This window comes from Puntigrus tetrazona, chromosome 1 (assembly GCF_018831695.1).
Source record: "Puntigrus tetrazona isolate hp1 chromosome 1, ASM1883169v1, whole genome shotgun sequence".
In the NCBI taxonomy this organism is placed as follows: domain Eukaryota; kingdom Metazoa; phylum Chordata; class Actinopteri; order Cypriniformes; family Cyprinidae; genus Puntigrus; species Puntigrus tetrazona.
In genome coordinates, this window is record NC_056699.1 from 26,156,185 (window position 1) to 26,177,459 (window position 21,275).

General features: G+C 39.6%; 2 protein-coding genes across 2 annotated transcripts; one reads left to right on the top strand and one right to left on the bottom strand.

The window, feature by feature from the left end:
- Positions 1 to 745: 745 nt before the first annotated feature.
- On the bottom strand, positions 746 to 7,548 carry commd1 (copper metabolism (Murr1) domain containing 1). Its single transcript, XM_043232333.1, has 3 exons — positions 7,329 to 7,548; positions 5,153 to 5,439; positions 746 to 1,001 (listed from the first exon to the last, which is right to left on the bottom strand). Exons 1-3 carry the CDS (start codon positions 7,500 to 7,502, stop codon positions 896 to 898), a joined length of 567 nt encoding a protein of 188 aa, XP_043088268.1. The 5' UTR covers positions 7,503 to 7,548; the 3' UTR covers positions 746 to 895.
- A 6,692-nt stretch (positions 7,549 to 14,240) lies between these two features.
- On the top strand, positions 14,241 to 20,710 carry LOC122344050 (protocadherin-like wing polarity protein stan). The gene is made up of 20 exons (XM_043238098.1): positions 14,241 to 14,394; positions 14,701 to 14,769; positions 14,908 to 15,071; positions 15,187 to 15,231; positions 15,322 to 15,411; positions 15,483 to 15,572; positions 15,658 to 15,765; positions 16,594 to 16,707; positions 16,794 to 16,887; positions 17,004 to 17,116; positions 17,224 to 17,397; positions 17,863 to 17,988; positions 18,078 to 18,329; positions 18,431 to 18,529; positions 18,722 to 18,894; positions 19,002 to 19,150; positions 19,259 to 19,554; positions 19,654 to 19,764; positions 20,257 to 20,447; positions 20,543 to 20,710. Exons 1-19 carry the CDS (start codon positions 14,328 to 14,330, stop codon positions 20,329 to 20,331), a joined length of 2,409 nt encoding a protein of 802 aa, XP_043094033.1. The 5' UTR covers positions 14,241 to 14,327; the 3' UTR covers positions 20,332 to 20,447; positions 20,543 to 20,710.
- The last annotated feature ends 565 nt before the right edge of the window (positions 20,711 to 21,275 follow it).

Here is a 21,275-nt window from a genome sequence, read left to right on the forward strand (position 1 = left end):
TAAAGTGCAGCAAATAAATCTTGAAGACCGAAAACCGGTCGGACGTTAACAGAGCAAGAGTTCAATTCACAAAATGGTGTAAACGTGCATTTTTTTGGTGTCTCTGGTGTTTAAAAATAAAGGCTAATGCGTTTACTTAAAGGAATATTTCACCTAAAAACTCAGGCCAACCTCCACGTAGACGAGCTTGTCTCATCAGAACAGATATGGAGATATTTAGCATTTCGTCAGTTGCATTGCAGTGAATGGGTGCCGCCAGAATGAAGAGCTTATAAGAAGTGTATCCAGCTAAAATAAGAGACCTATATCTATAGTACTGCTTTCTGCTTTCTTGCATCTCGTCTGAATCAGCAGAAAAAAATGCATAGATCAAGCACTGACGTGATATGACTTCAGCGATGTATTTGAGCCACAAGCAGCAGTTTAAAATTAAATGCCTTGATGGATTTGTTTCTTACAAACGCGCAGCTTTTCGCTTTAGATGACATTAACTGACGGCACCCATTTAATGCAGAGGACTCATCAGTGAGCAAGTGATGTAAAGCCACATTTCTCCAAATCGATGCCCATGAAGAAATAAACTAGAGGGTTTACAGCAAATTTTCATTGTTTGGGCAAACCATTCCTTTAATGCTCAAGCACTAGTACTTTGTGAATATAAACAACGCTATACTTTAAAACTAACGCAGAAAACTAAAATCCGGCATGGAAAACAATCATGAATTCAAACTCACAGATGTCCAAGTTTGAGGTTTGACAACAGTTATTTATGATGAATATAACTTTATGACAATAGGGCATATAAAACAAACACTCTCTCAGTCTCACACACACACACACACACACACACACACACACACACACACACACACACCTATGAAGAGGCAGACGAGCACTAGCTGCGGTGCACCACGCTGTCGATGCTCTCCTGAAGTTCTGCCATCTTCTTCAGCACCAGATTCACCTTCTGCTCGTCGAACTCCAAACACACGAGCTCGGAGCTCTACAGTACCGAGAGAAAGAAACAGAGGCTATTAACACGCACACAAAATGCACTTCACGACACACATCAAGCGCTCGGTGTCCTTTTTAGTAACGCTGCCGGCGCGCCTGTTACAGAGTCAGCCTGCATCAACACGGAGGTGTACGATTCACGATGCGGGAAACACCCAGAGAAAAATAACAACAGAAGTCCTCAGAATTCTATAATTGTTATTTAGAATCGGTACATGGAATGTTTTTAAGCCATTGGAATGACAGAACCAGACTTCCTGGAATTCTTCATTCTGATTGGTCCGTCAGCATTCTACGAACAAATGTTTCCACGGCGCTGCCAAACTATATAATTAATCACGGTCTGAACTCTTTTCCTATTTGGTTTCCTACCTCTCATATCCCTCTGCAGGCTTTCAACTCACAAAATCGATATCGGAATAACGCACACTCAGCCTTTAACGCCTTTCACCTGGATGCGCATCGCTCTCATGATTTATTTAATGATAACGAGCAGCTGACTACATTATCCCGTAATTACAGAGCGGCAAAGGAACGGTGTCAACGCTTTTTTTTTTGTAAAATGATCCAGAAAGGCAGAAGAATAGGACTCGGATGACATCAGCGGCTGAAGCAGGTTATTATGACATCATCAGAGAACCGAAGTGGCTCCGACACAAACACAGCCTTGAACCTAAAATAAACTACAACGTCATTTAAAATGGAAATCTGTAGATCTGTATGTGACCTCGGAGCACAAAAACAGTCCTAAGTGTAAGTCCTATATTTGTAGCAACAAGACATTGTTTGGGACAAAATGATTTTTCTGTCAAGTAAAGATCATGTTCCATTAAGATATTTAGTACATTTATCCCTTATCTTAATTTCCGATTACTAATATGCATCGCTAAGGACTTTAAAGGTGATTTTCTCAGTGTTTATATTTTTCTGCACCCTCAGATTCCAGATTTTCAAGTAGTTGCATCCCAGTCACATACTGCCCTATCCTAACAAAGCATACATCGATGGAAAGATGAAGCATTAATATCAATTTTAAAAATGTTTGTGGTCCAGGGTCGCATTTAACATATCCTCGCTAAATCAAAGTGATAATTATTTGGCAAAAATGTTAACAAATTACAGAAAAACGTAATCATGATACATTATTTTTCATAATACACTGACTAAAGTTCCATATAAGATCCATATAACATGCATTAGTAGTAATGCTCTGGGTGTGTGTGTGTGTGTGTGTGTGTGTACTTGGATGGGTTAAACGCAGAGCACAAATTCCAAGTATGTTATCAGACATGGCCACACGTCATGCACTCCTTTAACTAATGTTAAAAAATATTAAACCTCATTTTGCAACCAGTAACCAATTAATAGTTCAAAACAGAGAAAAAGTGACCGGGCTGAATTTCACCAGGTAACGAAGGTCTCGTGCATGCATAATATTAAAAATATGCTACTCAGATTATGACGAGTGCCTTTGATTATAGGCGTTACTCTAAGAACGTCCCGTCCTGCTGCTGCATGACTCAATGAATGAATGAATGAATGCATGATGTCGGGTTTCTTTTGTGAGCTCACAATAGCCATATCACATCACCTGTAACCATAGCGACAGTGACTCAAGTAAATATAATAATACTGGAAAGGCTTACCACAACCGACACAACGATATTAAATAAACGAGTCCAATTAAGCCACAAATTCATCTGTGAAATTGAATTAACTGACAGCGGCTGCAGAAGCGAAAACTGCGGCATGATCCGAGCTCTCCAGGAAAGGTGCGACAGACAACTAGTCAACAGGTCCTTCCTGAAAACGTACTGCTTTTTCGCTCCTATTAATAATTCAATCGTAAGCAACCATATTAGCGCTCTAATGCACGACTGCGGATGTGTAAAAATAGTCTCTTCTTTTCCCGTCCAACACAAACAGGGCAGCGTCCCGCGGTAATTGATGTCACGACCCCGAATGAAGAATCGATCTCCTCCTCCACCGGCGATGAGGGAGGTTTCTGCTCTCCTGAAGACAATGGACACTCTGCGGTCCTCTATTCGCGCGGCACAATTAAAGGCCTCACGCTGAAAGCCACTTACAGCGCAGAGGAGGCTCTTCTTACAGCGCTAACTGAGCATTTACCAAAACACAATCAGCCAGAAAAGAGGGCCGCGTCTTGACTCGCCGAGGGGAGAACGATAACGTTCAGCAGATATTACGGACAAGCATCTGAAATCCCTAAACGAACTTCGCAGGAAAGAGCTGATGATAAGCAGGAAGCTAACGTCGCTAATGCGTCTCTGTTTCCTGTAAACCGGAACAAAACACACAGATAAGAGCTCAAAACCCCACGTATTAATATTAATATATTTCAGAGGCACGCTGATGAGTCGTAATGACGTAATAAAGGCCACTTCTACACATTACGGTTATAGAAATGCTGAGTGTTTTTGTAAAAGACAAACGGCTCCGAATGCTCAGAACAAGCTACACAAATATGCAAGGGAAAAATGTATTTAGCCTCACTCTAACTAGATGAGGAAAGTTCGTGAACAAACTCTGACATTGCCTTGAAAAAGCCTCGACTGATATTCAGACAGAGCTAAGATAGATGTTGTTAGCATCTTTCTAGCGTTACTAACATGTAGCATGTTTAGCATTATTCCCCGTTTAGAAAAAACCCCTCTTAAACCAACCTAATGACCAGCTATGACCAGCTTAGATCAGACCGGCTGACCAGCTAAAACCAGCCAACCAGCTTAGGCTTATTTTCAGCAGGTTTATCATGTTTTAGCACGATTCGCCTGCTGTTTGCATGCTTTTAGTATTATCAGCGTGTTGTAAGCGTGTTTTTAGCGTGAGTAATATGTTGCTGGCATGTTTTAGCATGATTACAGAGCGGTTAGCAGGCTTAAAAGAAGCTTGAAGAGCAGATCAGGCCAAAACAAAAATTGCTTATAATTGTAATAATAGTAATAATAATAATATTTTTATAATAAAATAATAATAAAAAATAAAAAAAAAATATATATATATATATATATATATATATATATATATATATATATATATATATATATATATATTTAAAAAGTATAAATAATTTAAATACATATAATTAAATGTGCAGTAAACGTGCATCATTTCATAATCTTTCAGAGAAACAGCTATGTGAACATTTTTTCTAAATATCTACAAACATGCTACTTATTTTTTGCTTTAGACGAGTCAAAAGGAGGAGGGGAATCCAGTTTTTCCACTTACACTGCAGTTACGGCTTTCCATAATTATGAATTAATGCCTTCTATTGATTTCCAACGCAGTTTATCCTCAACTAAACTGAACACAAAACTACTTCACAGTTACAGTAGATTAGTCAAAGACTCTGAACACGTCAGGCTCTAACCATGCCATAATCTTAATAAGAACTCTGCTTCATGCAACTTGACTTTGATGTTTATGGCAGGAACGTTTGTCATTTCAACTGCGATTTGCATGGTTTCCCCACGAGAGCCCAGTTTGCATCGTACTGAATATCTAGTATCCTTGCGAAAACGTCCCCGGCAGGTGTGCCGAAGAGCATATTCAAAACCTCCGTCGGTCATAGAGGATGAAGACTTAAGCAAATTCGCAACTCGCTAAATATGGTTTTGCTGTAATATCACTTAAAAACAAATTGCATCATTACAGTTTAATTAGTATTTTGAATTACGTTTTATTTTCACAATTTCTGTATTTTTAGTTAGCATGTATGCTGATTTTACAATCAGCTGAAGTTACAAAATACGTAAATTTTGTCCTTTTCTAAAAAATATTTTATTTCCGTTAACATTTATGCATTCAGTTCTCTTTTGAGTAATATTTAGTCTCACGCGGTCTCCATTTTAACTGCGCCAGCAACAACAAAAAGCACACATATATTCTCATGCACCTTTCAATGAATGCCTAACGTGTCACAACTCCTGCCAATGAGAAATAAAACCACGGAGGGGTGTTACTTCACCTTTCAGGACATGTCTGCGACGCATTCATAGGTGTGTGCAGAGGCTACGTAAAGAAATCAACTGATTTTAGCAGGCAAAGACACGCACGCTCAAACATCAGGACTTCATATGGAGATCCACCCTGGTTTGTCCGGTTGTGTTCTCACCTCTCCGGCGCGCCGAGCTCTAGCTCCACCAGGGCCACGGGGCTGCTGGACACCTGCCCGCCGCTGGAGGACGTGTGCAGGTCCACCCTCCACTTCAGGCCCCGGAGGCCGGGCTCCCAGCGGCTCTGAGCCAGCAGACTCTCTCGCACCCGCGTCCGGTGGGCCTTCCAGAAGCGTGCCAGAGCGGCCGCCTGCTCCGGGGTCACGCCGCCGCCGCCCTGCTTGCGCGTCTGAGCCGTGAGGAACGCTTCCAGCTGCGCCTGATCCATGTCTGCTGAAGCCATGGACTGACGGAGAGACAGAAACATGAGGACAAGGTGGAAGGGCAAACCGTAGCAGGGCTATTATAGACAACAAAATCCAAAATCAGGTGCCAATATTTAAAATTAACTGGAATAATATAATATATAGAAAAAAATTGTAATATCATTTTTTACATTTATTTATTTCAGATAGCTGCCATGGCGATATTTCTCATTTAACATATTAAAATAACTAAACCTGAAAAATTGAAAATATGAAAAAGTAATATTCTTATAAAGTATTTTTGAACAAAAATGACAACACGCAGCAAACATACTACAACTAAAATTACTGTGAAAAATTATATACATTAATCTTAATTTAATAAAATAAATATAAAAAATATATATATATATATATATATATATTTTTTTTTTTTTTTTTTTTTTTTTAATAATAATCATAAATTAAAAAAGACCAAAATTACAATATAAACAAAAAACACCTAGCACAAGATTGCATGGATCTGCTGTTATTGTTAAAGTTAGACTTTCCCCAAACTATATTATGCATAAAATCAAGTGAAACATTTTGAAATGTGTGTCATTTCATTGTCTAAATGTTTTTAATGTGCTTTAAAGTTTTATAACATAAAAAACATAAGATATGAAAGTAGTAGCCTGCGAATGTTAACGCCATTAAATGACTGTCCGGCACAAAAGTGTATTGCCGTTTAATTCTCAGTGTTCAGATAAGTACGTTTTATAATGTGTCCTTGACCTTCCCTGTGTAGATTTTGCATTATACTGTGTTGCAAAAATAAAAATTAATAATCAAAAACCCTCATTATTTGACTCTCCTCACACGCTTTCTTAGCTGCCTCGGCTCCGGCACGTTCATGTCGACGGCTCATTATGAGTCTCTCAGGTGGGAATCACTAAATATTCGTAGTCATTGTCTCTCTCACAAAACATGTTTTATGTTAAATCAATATATTGTTTTCTGTAAATGAGTGAACAGGATCATTTTCACATTTCGTTGCAATAACTCTAAGCTACCACATCCATCTGTCAAAAGTTTTGTGAACATATATATCATATAAAATATATATATTTATTTATATTTATAATTAAGTGTAATGTTCGTATTTAAACTATATCAAACACACACACACACACACACACACACACACACACATATATATATATATATATATATGTGTGTGTGTGTGTGTGTGTGTGTGTGTGTATGGAGAGTTCATTTGCAATAACAGATCATTTTTAAAAAGCATTTAATTTTCATTGTTTATTTCAGTTAGTCTGACTTATTGTGAGTTAATTTGGTTCAGCATAAGTCAGAAACACTGAAATGAGTTTGTATGGTAAACCTGTTTTATGAAACAGGCCCAGGTTTTTTGTCAACTCGTTAAAATATACACAAAACCTTCACTACTTTTTTTACTTAAAATAAATAAAAGCAACAGGAGTATTTTTGGAGTTGACTTTTTATTGTGTTCATACGTTTATTTTTTCAATGTATTGATGATAAACAAATGTATACATGTAACTCTTGCTGAAGGCTTAAAGCCAATTAGATTAAATAAATGCTACAGTTAAATTGTTGTCGTCTATTGCTTATTTTGATGTTACAGGCTATATGTATGGCGCAATTTATGTTGCGTATTTAATGAAAAAAGCTTAAAAAATGACATTTTGCAAAGTAGTAAACGCCATTTTTATCACTGAGAGATATGTAGTGATGTTCCGCCCTCTAGCGGCAGACAGGGAACAGTGCAGCGCAAACCTGCACTTCGTTTAGTAGACGATGAAAGCTCTCTGCGCGATATCTATGTATGTATTTGACCGCACAGACAGCAATAATCGTCAGCGCTATCGTGAAAAACGGCTACAGAGAGCGTTAGAGGAGAAAGCACCTTCAGCAGCGACCTCATCTTGTCGTGCAGCGCGCGGAACTCGTCCTGCGTCATCTCAGCGTACAGCTCGTTCTTCAGAAACTCCTCCGTGATTTCGGTATTGCCGTAGTAAAGCTTCTGCGTGATCCCGTTCAGTAAAGCGCTCACACATCTCTGGCTGTCCGCGTCAGCCATGTTGGATGTTGACAGGAGTCACGTGACCCGCGTCACGCGCAGCGCGCCTTCCTTCGCTCCGCGTTCGCTTCCGGTTTTCTCCGAGCGTTATAACTCGCTACAGTTGTTATTATTATAAATATTATTAATACTAGTAAAATATTCCAACGTAAAAATAATAAACATTGGCAATTACGAATTAAAAACTATTATAAAACTGTTAAAACAAGTATGCGAACGTTAAAGGATTTGAACTGTGTTCATTTCCTTGCCTTTGTCCTTCCCAGTAGTCATTTAAAATTCTCAAATTATGTTTAAGCTAGGTTTTTGACCTAAAAAAGAGCTTTTACAAAATGAAATTTGTTTGAATATTCTTTTTAATAACAAACACAAAATCACCACAGACTAGGAACAAGGTCTAGAGACAAAAAATGTAAATGTGTACATAAATACAGCAATAAGATAAAGTGCCTTAATGGACGAGAGGTTAAGAGTATTTTTAAATTCCCATAGGTTCCACAAACAATGACTCTATTACTATTCAATCAAACGTAGGGGATATTCCTCTAAAACACTCAGCAAAGTATTTCCAGTAGAAGACAACGTGGCACTCATTCACGAACAACATCTCCATGCTGTAACACATAGAAAACACAGTCACGATACAGACATTCAGATCTGAATTCTTACCGTTTGACATAATTAATCACACGTTAACGTTTCGCATTAAAACAGTTGTTAGGAATCGCCAAAATATGCTGTTTTGGATTTGACAACATTATCAAACATCTTAATTAACTAGCAAAACAACCTCCAAAATAATATTTGGTCCATAAAATGCACTATAATATGTACATATTTTAATGTATATTTTATGTATTATTATATTTACATGTATTAACACGATTAATAAAGTCACAACCAAATAATCAAAAAAGTCATTTTTAACTTACATCTTCTTCAAAACAGAGGGGTTCACTTTAGGTACAGGTGGCCTGTTACAAAAGACGACAGTGTCAGAAATACATTTAATTACTGTATAAAAAAATGTCTTCACAGATTAGGTTCTTTAATATTCTAATTGTTTACTTGTAAACACATTAGTTTGTTAATATACAGAATAATTAGCTTTTTTAATATAAATATGAATACACATAATTAAAATAAGAAACATATTGTCATGTATATTGTTTATTGGAGCTTATGTGTACTTACATGCTGTTCATCAGGGTCTTCAGGCAAGCAATGTCATTTGTGATATCATCATCAGTTAAATCTTTGGTTAAAAATTGTTAAAAGATCAGATTAAATGTTTTTTTTGGTTCATAGTTCTAAAGAGTGACAACATTCAGATGTATCTTATTTTGATGTTTGGAATATATCTCCTCAAACTTACCAGTGCATTTCATGTTGCAAATATTGAGAGATGGCACATCGTCAGAATCACAGGCCAACTGATTACTGAGCTGAAACACTCCATAAAAGCGCTCGACTACAGGCTCTTTCTCCCTAAAGAGTTCATTGTCGGGTTTGTTACTATCAATGTGACGCCGGCCTCTGTTGGTGTTTGAGGCATTCCTTGGGGTGGGTCTTGGAGGAGAGATTGTGAAGTTCTTTGACTTTGTGGTGGATTGTGTGCTAGTGGATGTGGTGAGACTTGTAGTGGAGGTTGAAGTTGAGCTTGTGGTAGAGATTGAGGGGGAGCCTGTGTTGGGCCTTGTGGCAGTGCTTGCAACATTTCTTGTGGTGGAGCCTTTGTTGGTGGGACTTGTGGTGGATGTTGAAGTAGAGCTTGTGGTAGGACCTGTAGTGGAGGTTGACGTGGAGCTTGTGGTGGAGGCTGAAGTGGAGGTTGACATGGAGGTTGTGGTGGGACTTGTGGTGGAGGTTGAAGTGAAGCTAGTGGTGGGACCTGTGGTGGATGTTGAAGTGGAGCTTGAGGTGGGATTTGTGGTGGCGGTTGAAGTGGAGCTTGTGGTGGAGGTTGAAGTGGAGCTAGTGGTGGGACCTGTGGTGGATGTTGAAGTGGAGCTTGAGGTGGACTCTGTGGTGGAGGTTAAAGTGGAGCTTGTGGTGGAGGCTGAAGTGGAGCTTGTGGTGGGACTTGTGGTGGAGGTTGAAGTGGAGCTAGTGGTGGGACCTGTGGTGGATGTTGAAGTGGAGCTTGAGGTGGACTCTGTGGTGGAGGTTAAAGTGGAGCTTGTGGTGGAGGTTGAAGTGGAGCTTGTGGTGGGACTTGTGGTGGAGGCTGAAGTGGAGCTAGTGGTGGGACTTGTGGTAGACTCTGTGGTGGAGGTTAAAGTGAAGCTTGTGGTGGGACTTGTGGTGGAGGCTGAGGTGGAGCTAGTGGTGGGACTTGTGGTGAAGCTTGTGGTGGAGGTTGAAGTGGAGCTTGTGGTGGGACTTGTGGTAGACTCTGTGGTGGAGGTTAAAGTGGAGCTTGTGGTGGGACTTGTGGTGGAGGTTGACGTGGAGCTTGTGGTGGGACTTGTGGTAGACTCTGTGGTGGAGGTTAAAGTGAAGCTTGTGGTGGGACTTGTGGTGGAGGCTGAGGTGGAGCTAGTGGTGGAGGTTGAAGTGGAGCTTGTGGTGGGACTTGTGGTAGACTCTGTGGTGGAGGTTAAAGTGGAGCTTGTGGTGGGACTTGGGGTGGAGGTTGACGTGGAGCTTGTGGTGGGACTTGTGGTAGACTCTGTGGTGGAGGTTAAAGTGGAGCTTGTGGTGGAGGCTGAAGTGGAGCTTGAGGTGGGACTTGTGGGGGAGGTTGAAGTGGAGCTTGTGGTGGGACTTGTGGTAGACTCTGTGGTGGAGGTTAAAGTGGAGCTTATGGTGGAGGTTGAAGTGGAGCTTGTTGTGGAGGCTGAAGTGGAGCTAGTGGTGGGACTTGTGGTGGAGGTCGAAGTGGAGCTTGTGGTGGGACTTGTGGTAGACTCTGTGGTGGAGGTTAAAGTGGAGCTTGTGGTGGGACTTGTAGTGGAGGCTGAGGTGGAGCTAGTGGTGGGACTTGTGGTGGAGGTCGAAGTGGAGCTTGTGGTGGGACTTGTGGTAGACTCTGTGGTGGAGGTTAAAGTGGAGCTTGTGGTGGAGGCTGAAGTGGAGCTTGAGGTGGGACTTGTGGGGGAGGTTGAAGTGGAGCTTGTGGTGGAGGTTGAAGTGGAGCTTGTGGTGGGACTTGTGGTAGACTCTGTGGTGGAGGTTAAAGTGGAGCTTGTGGTGGGACTTGTGGTGGAGGTTGAAGTGGAGCTTGTGGTGGGAGTTGTGGTGGAGGTTGAAGTGGAGCTAGTGGTGGGATTTGTGGTGGAGGCTAAAGTGGAGCTAGGGCTGGGACTTGTGGTGGAGTTTGAAGTGGAGCTTGTGGTGGACTCTGTGGTGGAGGTTGAAGTGGAGCTTGTGGTGAAGGCTGAAGTGGAGCTTGAGGTAAAACTTGTGGTGGAGTTTGAATTGGAGCTTGTGGTGGGACTTGTGGTGGAGGATGAAGTGGAGATAGTGGTGGGAGTTGTGGTGGAGGCTAAAGTGGAGCTAGGGCTGGCTCTTGTGGTGGAGGGTGAAGTGAAGCTAGGGCTGGGACTTGTGGTGGAGGTTGAAGTGGAGCTAGGGCTGGGTCTTGTGGTGGAGCCTGTGGTTGGTTTTGTGGTGGAGCCTGTGGTCGGTTTTGTGGTGGAGCCTGTGGTTGGTCTTGTGGTGGAGTCTGTGGTTGGTCTTGTGGTGGAGCCTGTGGTCTGTCTTGTGGTGGGGCCTGTGGTTGGTCTTGTGGTGGAGCCTGTGGTTGGTCTTGTGGTAGAGCCTGTGGTTGGTCTTGTGGTGGAGCCTGTGGTTGGTCTTGTGGTAGAGTCTGTGGTCGGTCTTGTGGTAGAGCCTGTGGTTGGTCTTGTGGTGGAACCTGTGGTTGGTCTTGTGGTGGAGTCTGTGGTTGGTCTTGTGGTGGAGTCTGAGGTTGGTCTTGTGGTAGAGCCTGTGGTTGGTCTTGTGGTGGAGCCTGTGGTTGGTCTTGTGGTAGAGCCTGTGGTTGGTCTTGTGGTGGAGCCTGTGGTTGGTCTTGTGGTAGAGTCTGTGGTTGGTCTTGTGGTAGAGCCTGTGGTTGGTCTTGTGGTGGAGCCTGTGGTTGGTCTTGTGGTAGTTTCTGTGGTCGGTCTTGTGGTAGAGCCTGTGGTTGGTCTTGTGGTGGAGTCTGTGGCCCTTGAAGTGAAACCTGATGTAGGACTTAAGGTGGAGGTGGAGGAAAGAGGTGGGCTGATGAAGTTGGTGTTAAAGCCAGAGCCTTTAGCCTTGCAGACAACTGCCTCAAAACAGGAAAAAAACAATGGATGAAGAAATATAGCTTCCTGAAAAGTGTGAGAGAGAAATGGGAATCTGAAGGACAAGTAACTCACATCTAGTGACAAGATCTTTTTCACTCAATTTTTCTCCCATGAACTTAATGTCCTGAAACCGTGCAGCCTCCAGTCTGGCCTTCAGGTCACATTTACTCATAATCCGTCCCTCAGTCACACTGGATCCCAGCAGAACCAGTAACAACATCTTCATTGAGAGAATCCTCTTCATCTCTCTCTGCTCTGAAATCTGGAGATTAAACACCCAGAAAAAGTGAAAGCACAGATAAATAAGATCAGTTTGTTCGGCCTCTTGCATTTTTGAGTAAGTACATTTATATGAATGTAATGAAATAAAAAGTGTTTATTATTTTAGTTTTAAACATGCCAAAATATCTGCATAATGATTATATGACATACTGTAGATAAGAATGTATCAATTTATCAGACATTTATTATTTCATGACAACCCTGCAAATATACAGAGACAAGAACCATATTAAAGTCTATTAGAGTCTTACCGTTCTGTTGTTGGAGATACAGGTGAATGAGAGTCTGTTCCTCAGTCTTCTTCTGTATACTGTCAAACCATCACACTTATATATCTTTGAATCATTCTAGCTGCAGCTGCACCTTTGCTTTTGGTTCATCCCACCATTATTGATATTCATTTTCTTTTATCATGTCCCACAGAAGAATTGGCTCTCCCTGCTGAGTTTTGGTTCCTCCCTAAGTTTCTTCTTCATCCACCCCAACTAACCGTTCTAGGGAGGTCTAGGGAGCACCGTATTTTGGAACGACTTTGGAACAAACAGCTCAGGCAGGTTTTATTACGTGAACCATGGAATTCGGTTTGGCGGTAAATCATGAGGTTTGGTTGGGCAAAAACACACACATCTGTACTCCGAACATTTCCAATTAAAACAGGCAGGAGTTTGTCCTTGCACTATCTGAATCTCACTGTTCCTTTAATAGAGGTTAAAAATATAACCTCTATATAATATAAAAATAAAATAAGTGATCGGCTTTTAGTTTTTTCATCTTTCATGTGTTTTTTCTTGTTTGTTTTTGAGGTGGATCTTTTTGGGTGGATCTGGATCAGGGTGTAATGCATGTCATGACTTACTAAAAACACTACATTAGTGTGTGTGTGTGTATTTTTCTTTTCTTTTCTTTTGCTTAAGGCACTATCAATTTTAACAGCTCTTTCTACAAACCTAACAACAGTTTTGATAGATTCAAACCACACAATATACAGGAATGACATTTATAAAACCTCATGGGACCCAGCAGAGCATTGTAATAGAAAATAGAAAAAACACTGGTGAATACTATACGGCAACCGTTTTAGTAATTATCATCTGTAATCATCAATTTTTTATTTTTATTTTTTTTGTCAGTGAATATATAAATGAGTAGAGCGTGATTTTCCTTGATGATGCCTGTTTTTAGATATTTCTGGAAAATATCACAGAGATTCTTTTCAAACGAAATGTAAAACAACGCTTCTTAACACTATAGTGACAAAACAAACGTACTGTACACTATTAAAACGGTAGTGAATAGAAATAAAGGTGTGGTAGTTGGGATGGTAGTGGAAATATGATCAAATTACTTTGGAATTAGTAAGGGCTGTACAAGGTTTTGCAACTTCAAGATGTCATGCCAAATTAAAGCACAGATTCAAAACAATACATTAATAAAGCTTTTCAATGACTAAAACATCCACATAATGATACATATGAATAAATATCTTATAAATAAATACCTTGCAATGATTTTTGAGTGATTCGATTTTAACCACCTAATCACTGATCGCATAATCAATAATTTATGCAGTCTAATTGGAAACCATATTTGTCTAGGCTGGTTAGTCTTGGTCCATCTTAAACGTTTTATAACTAAATGTAACTAATCTTTTGGGGATACTAATGTGATCTTAGCAATATTGTGTAATTTCATTGCCGTCATGTAACTGTTTTAGTACAACGTGTTCGATTGCAGGCCAAAGTCCAGCATAAAAGATTTATAACTTAAATGTGGGCTTCTTGTCATCTGCTTCTGGTTTTAATTTTTTTGCTGGACAAAACTAGCTGTTCTAGTTATTTACGATCATTAGCGACTAACCAGTCAGGCATTTCACACGTTCAAAAAAGCTCACATCTAATCAGTCAGATTCGAAAAAGCTTACTTCCAAAATAAGATGAACAAACCCCAGAACTAAAACAACTGCATGAGTAGGCATGGTGGAAGAAGACCAAGTAAAGGCCAAAAACAAAGACTAAAATTTCAGATATCCTTAAACAAACTAGTAACGTAATTTTACTTGTATTTACTCGCTCTATATGCTATCAGTCCCGTATAATTGGCTGCTATGAAGCACCTTTGATACTAGTTTACACATCTTCATGTGAGGCCATACCCGTTTATGACACATAATTAATAAATATATCAGAGAACAATATTACACAACAGTCATTCTCTTCACTGCCAGGCTTCGTTTAACAAGCTGCACTGAACGTGAATCGCAGAAAATATGGCCTTTCTTTCTATTTTAATTGTTTTAGCCTTTCTGCATGTCCACGGGGTAAGGAGTGCTATCGGTAAGTCAAACTGAATCACAACCAGCTGATGTAACGATATAAAATTCAAACATTTGGACTAATTCTGTTGATAGTCTAAAATCACGTTTTAAAGGACAGAGGTCTTGTAATTATTTGAAACGCTGGTCAGAATAGGAAACAATTTTGCTTACCATTGCAAGAGGAGAGATTTAAAATTAAATGACTTGAGTTTAGAAACTGTCAAAAAATATTCATTGTTAAATCAATACACTGTATGATTTAGCATATTTTGTGCTGAGTTTTAACTCTTTGTTCAATTAAGCCCACGATTTGTTACTGTTTAAGGCTCCTCACAGATAAACTGTGCAGCTGGAACTAATGTCAATGTAGGGAAATTCCTGGAGGGATATAAAGGTGAGATATGCCCAGATGTCTTTATAAAATGAATACTATTTGCAAGTAAGGAAACAATATTTAAAGAACAATACTGATCTTATTTAATAGTTGTGTTTTAGTTTTTGTGTTGGAATGTGTACTTAACCTGGCCTGCAGGTGATGTAGAGATTCTCACTAATATCGGTCCTAATGATCGTCTGGTTCTGGAGGCGTATCGCTTTCCTATCGGCTTGGAGTATGTGGAGCTGATTCACTCTGATGGAGATCCAACTGCTACTGTACGGACCAAGAAACCCCTGGACGCTGATGAACTGAAGGAGGTTTGTTGTGGCCTCACTGGTTCATCGAGCTGAGACAGTTTCAGATATTAACTGGTTACTTTACCCTTTACCTCTTACATGTCTTTTCACGCTTTGTATGTATTACTTCTTCTAGTACGCAGAGAAATTATATTATTCAGTCTCCTGCTCCAACACCGGGGTAAGTTTGTTTAATTAATGACACCGTAAAATAATCAAGACTATAGTATTATACGAATAAGTTAGATTCAGTCTTTATTGTTGGCTTCAGCTGAAAAACACCCGGACGATAGATGTTCTGGACATCAATGACAACCCTCCGATCTTCCAGAGCCAGGCGTACAGCACCACAGTGTCAGAGGTGTGTGTTTGGTCACGTCTTTATACAGCTGTTGAGCGTTTGGTCTCTTAGTTGACTGTGTTTTGCTCCAGACGACAGCTGTGGGTACAGATGTGCTCAGGGTGAGGGCTGACGATGCAGATGTGTCTCCAGAAAACAACAAAATTGCATACTCTATACTGGTGAGTCACGAACAATAAGCTGCATTGTGCAAAGGCTATGCAAGTTCATCCTCATTTCAATTGATTACTTCCACTCTATTAACAGTCTCCAGTACCAGACGACTTTGAAGTGAGACCGGACGGTAACATCAGGTTGAAACAGCGCCTGAACTACAACAACGATCAACAGTACATCTTCACCGTGGAAGCCAGAGTAAAGACAATACATCTCACATCCTAGCAGTTCTGCATCCATATCATTTTGATCAGTAAATTTCAAAACATCGCTCTTATCTATCGTTCAAAGCATAGTTCACCCAAAACTCGAAGTTCTGTGATTATAGTCACTTGTGGAACCCAGAAAGAGATGTTTGGCAGAATGTCCAAGCTGCTTTTTTTCCATACAGTAAAAGTGTGAGGATCAGGAGCAGCCTTGGTGATGACAGCATTATGATTTTTGGACTGAATACTATTATTTTAAGGTTGATAGTAAATCAACATGTTAGGTTGAACATATTAGATCAATAAATTGTTGGGTTATTTTAATAGTTAAAATAAGGAATGGCTTCTGACTGTTAAAATTTATACAAGATACAGCAGCATTATGAAAGGTGAACCATATGCATTTATTATTTATATATCTCTTATATAGCTCTTATTATTCACTGAATGTTAAATATATCCCAAAAAACTGTATTTTAAAATGAATAATGTCCTGAACTCCAGAAGATATTTAAAATTAATACATTTTCCCAATTAGTATCCTAAAATTAATAGATAAATAGGATTATTTGTTTGTGAATTTTATATTTAAAAAAAAGTTAAACATTTTTTGCATTGTTACTACATAAAATAAATATTTAGTATTTCAAAGTGAAGTACAAAATACATTTTAATATCAATAAAAAATTATAATACCAGAAAATTCAGTGGTTGTGTAACTTTCAATCTAGCTGACTGAAGTGAGATTGTTACTAATTCATAGTTAGCGATAGCTAGGTTACTAGCGGGGTTATTTTCAAATTTGTTTATTTTCTTTCAGGACATAGGAGGACTCACTGACACAACGACAGTTACAATAACAGTAGAAGATTTTGACAACCTAAACCCTTATTTTGATCACATTCTCTATGAAGCATCCATTGAAGAAAATCAGGTAAACAACATTACAGAACAGAACCTTCAAATCCATCTCTGATCAAACAAATAAAACCCTTTATGTCTTTTTTTGGCCATGCCCAGGCAGGACAATTATCAGACTTCACTCCTGAAGCCATTAAAGCTCAAGATGGAGACACGGGCATCAACGAGCCTGTCGTTTACAGCATAACAACAGGTACTGTTAGCGCCCTTATCTAATCAATAAATCATATTGCTCCTAAAACTGATCTAAATAATGAAATGTACAGAACTGGTCATTACAAAGCCCATTCATCCATATTTCCATTCCAGTTCTTCCAAGTGAATATCAGAGCATCTTTAATATTGACCCAAACAGTGGGGTCATCTCTGTGACAACAGCACTTGACAGAGAGGAAATTGACCGGATAACCGTTTACATACAGGTATGAGACGTTTCTAAAGACATTCATTTACATTAATGCAATGTTATGAATCTGAAGAGATTTTAGCATTTTGATTCTTCCACTCATTATTTCTACTCATAAAACAGGCAGCTCAGCAGGATGATGCCAGCAAAACGGCAAACGCTGTGTTGTCTGTCCTCATTAAAGACGTGAATGACAACCTACCAGAGTTTGACCAGGATGAGTATACAGTGTCTATTCTGGAAAATTCACCACCGGACCAGTTTGTGCTTCAGACTAGAGTCACCGATCAAGACCTGGTACTGTTCCTGAGAATCTCACTGTCTGTTTGTATAAATAAATAATAAAAAAGTAACACTTAAGACCAATTAGTAACTTATTAGCATGCATATTACTAACATATCGGCTGATTTTAAGTACTTCTAAAACACATATTAATGCCTTGTTCTTCATGATTAAGCGTTTAAGCATCCCTTAATCCCCCATACCTAAAATGACTATTAATAAGCAGCACATTAGCAGTTTATTCAAGCATAGTTAATATTTAGTTGATTATGAGAACTGGTGCCCAAAATATAGTGTGACAAAAATTACCTGCAAACACTAAAAGAACGAATCTCATCAAAACTGACATAAAATGTCTAGGTTATAAGTATTCAAATTGTAACAGATCTGCATTGTCAAACTTCAAAACCAAGTAAGCCTTTGCCAAGACGAAGTGTTGTTTCGATGCACTTATGTCTTCTTCTGTTGTTTCTGAACAGGGTGGGTTCTCTAAAGGGCACTTCATCATGGACAGTGACACATTCGTTATCAACAGTCAAGGAGTAATATCACTCAGGAGCGATGCCACCTTGGATAGAGAAACTACAGACAACTACATAATAGAGGTACAAAACTACCACATCTCTTGAACCCAACTATTCATTCATTCATTGATTATTCATTCTTAATGGGATGTTTGCGTCGTCTTCTTTAGGTAATAGCTGTAGACCAGCCTGACGATGGTTTAAGCTCCACAACTCAGGTCATCATCACTGTTCTGGACATCAACGACAACAACCCACAATTCCTTCCTCTCCCAGACTCCATTGAGATTCAGGAAGGTGTTTACACGCCCTCATCACCCGGAGAGGTGTGCGTGATCTCAGCCACAGACTCTGACATTGGAGAAAACGGACGTGTTTCCATCATTACTTACTCACACAGTGAACTCTTTAGCTTCAGAGAGGTGAGGGGGCTTACGAGAGCCGTCACTGGTGCTTTACGTGCCTATCGGCGTTACATCATATTTTCAGATCCAACCTGAGGGTTTATTTAATTCTTTTGTAGGATGGGACTCTACTAGCTATCGACAAGCTGGATAAAGAAAAGCAGGACGTGTACGATGTGGTCATCATTGCAATGGATCATGCAATCCCACCAAGAAATGTATTAACTTTCACTTATTTGCAATATTGTATTGTGTGGTTTAATATAGTATTGTAAATGTATTGACTGGAACAATCATAGTCTCAAGCAACAGAGTGTTCCCACAGGCTGCATATAAAAAATACGTACTGGCAGGAGTAAAAGGTTTATTTGTGTGGTTGCGTATAAATCTATGCGTTTGATCTTCTCCAGGACATCACCACAGTGAGGGTCAGAGTCAAAGGTGTCAATAACCACGCTCCAGTCTTCAGCTCTGAGTCCTACAGCAGAAGCATTCTGGTTAAAGACGCCAAGGTTGGAGAGGTGCTGCTGAGAGTCTCTGCCACAGACAAAGATGATGGACCCAACGCAGTCATTAGCTACAGGTACAGCTCGAGGCTTTCATACTTATAACCAAGCTTCCATGTAGAAAAGGTAAAGTCTGAACGATTAATAGTATAAAACACACAGATGAATGTATCTCTTTCTGTAGTTTCTCTGAAGAATCTTCTATGGTCGCACTGGATGCTAATACAGGGGACATCACTTTGACCTCTGACCTTAGTGGGGTCACAGAAGACACACTCCTCACCCTGACCGCTATAGCAACAGATAAAGGAACACCAGCACGGTCTGATGAAGGTTTGGGTGTAGCACGTTCCTACTTATATATGAAAATGCAGAAATATGTTACTGTTACTGCCTTTCAGCATTCATTCTTCGTAAATTACTTATTTCTTCTCTCTATAGCCAAAGTCTTGATCCATTTCAAAACTGAAGGTGTGGCTTTTGAGAGCTCCTCCTACATTTTTGCGATCAAGGAGAACGAACCTGAGGCAACAATATTAGGCAAGGTCAAGGCATTAACAGGGAGTCCACTGGCTACGGTCAGCTATAACATGAAGTCACATGAGGATCTCTTCTCTGTGGATGAGGAAGGAACCATAAAAGCTCTCAAGTCACTGGACAAGGAAGAAGAGGAGTGGTACTTTCTCACAGTAGAGGCCATAGACTCTAGATCTCCTCCAAACACTGCAGAAACAACGGTACTATTCCTACTCCAAACTAAAGCCAGAAACCGAGGCCAAAGCCACATACCGACACATACATATTTGCATTGACTCTCTCTTTCTCTTAATCTTCAGGTCAGCGTTCAGGTTGAGAATGTGAACGAGGCTCCTGTGTTTGATGCTGAAATATATGAAGCCCAAATCCCCAGTAACTCTCCATACAAATTCCCTTTAGTGAAGGTTCAGGTAAGTGATAATTGTAGTAAACTTTGGCATGTAACTCAACCCTTTGTTCCATGGGCATCAATCATGCTTCAAATCATGTCTCGATGAGGAGAAGTGAGTTGCTATTTTTCAAAGTGATCCAAATTTTTTTTAATAGTTTGGTGTCTGAAATGTTTCTCCCAAAAAGCTGCTAGCCATCAAACTATTACTAAACTAAATTAAAATTAGTGCTGTCAAATGATTAAATCACAATTAACCACATTCAAAATAAAAGTTCTTGTTTATGTAATATATGTTTGTGTGTATGTTTATGCATATATAAATACACACAGAGAATATATTTTGAAAATATTTACATTAAATTTACATTTATATAATTTATATTATATACTGTGTACTATGAAATGTGCACTAATTTATATGTAACTAATAAATATACACAGTACACGCATATATATTATGTAAACAAACCGCAGACTAATCAAAATACATGACCAAATGCTCTTCTTTCAGGCTTCAGATCCTGATGTGGGCGAGAGCTCCAGATTGCAGTATTCCTGCTGGAGCACTGTCCACTGCTGGATGTAGAGGCACACAGCGGTCAGCTCTACATACTAGATGTATCCGGTTTTGGAGACAGTCGGTTCACCTTACTGGTTAAAGCCACTGACGAACACGGACTGTTCGCAACTACAACCGTGATGGTGGGCAGAGTTGTTTCAATGCCATTTTGATCGAAAGTCGTAAAAAGATCCATCGGTGCAATGCGTTCAACAATTTTTTCCGTGCTTGCCTGCAGATTGGAGTGAGTGAAGAAAAGCCTACGTTCAAACTGAAGAGGATGATACCAAAGAAATGATACTCTCGGGTTCCTCTGATTGGAGGAGTGCTCGACAAAACAGCTCTTTCTGCTTGACATATTAATTTAAAGCATTCTTTCACAATAAACTGTTCATTGTGTGGTCAATGTGGATTCTGAAGGTGTTCAAACATTTCTCTGCATCCTCAGAAGAAACTACAGCCAGAAGCTACATAAGCTTTATATTCATGGACACCTATTGTTACGCCGTATAGGCTAGCTGAGTTTTACATGCACATATAGAGGCGCCGGATGCAAAGTTCGTTGACTGAAAGAGTAAATTATTTGTGCCACTTCCATTGATAGATCTAGCATTCTGCCTGCTTTAAAGAAGATACTAGTATTAGTATCAATTACTAATAATTAGACATAAAGCACAATCTAATAGGTAGAAAAATTACTGTGGTTCAGGGAAGGAGCACACGACGGGCATATAACACTTTAAGAGTTTTAATAATTCGCAAAGAAGAAAGTATCACTGCTACAGGAAGGCAGGCAGAAAATAACCACACAATAAACACGACGATCAGACAAACTGGACTTAAATACACGTAAATGACTAAATTAACAAGACACAGCTGAACACAATAAGACAGTTAACTGAAATTAGGGCACACAGAGCACACGGGACAAGAAAACAACAACAACTATGTCCAACTATGTGACACTTATG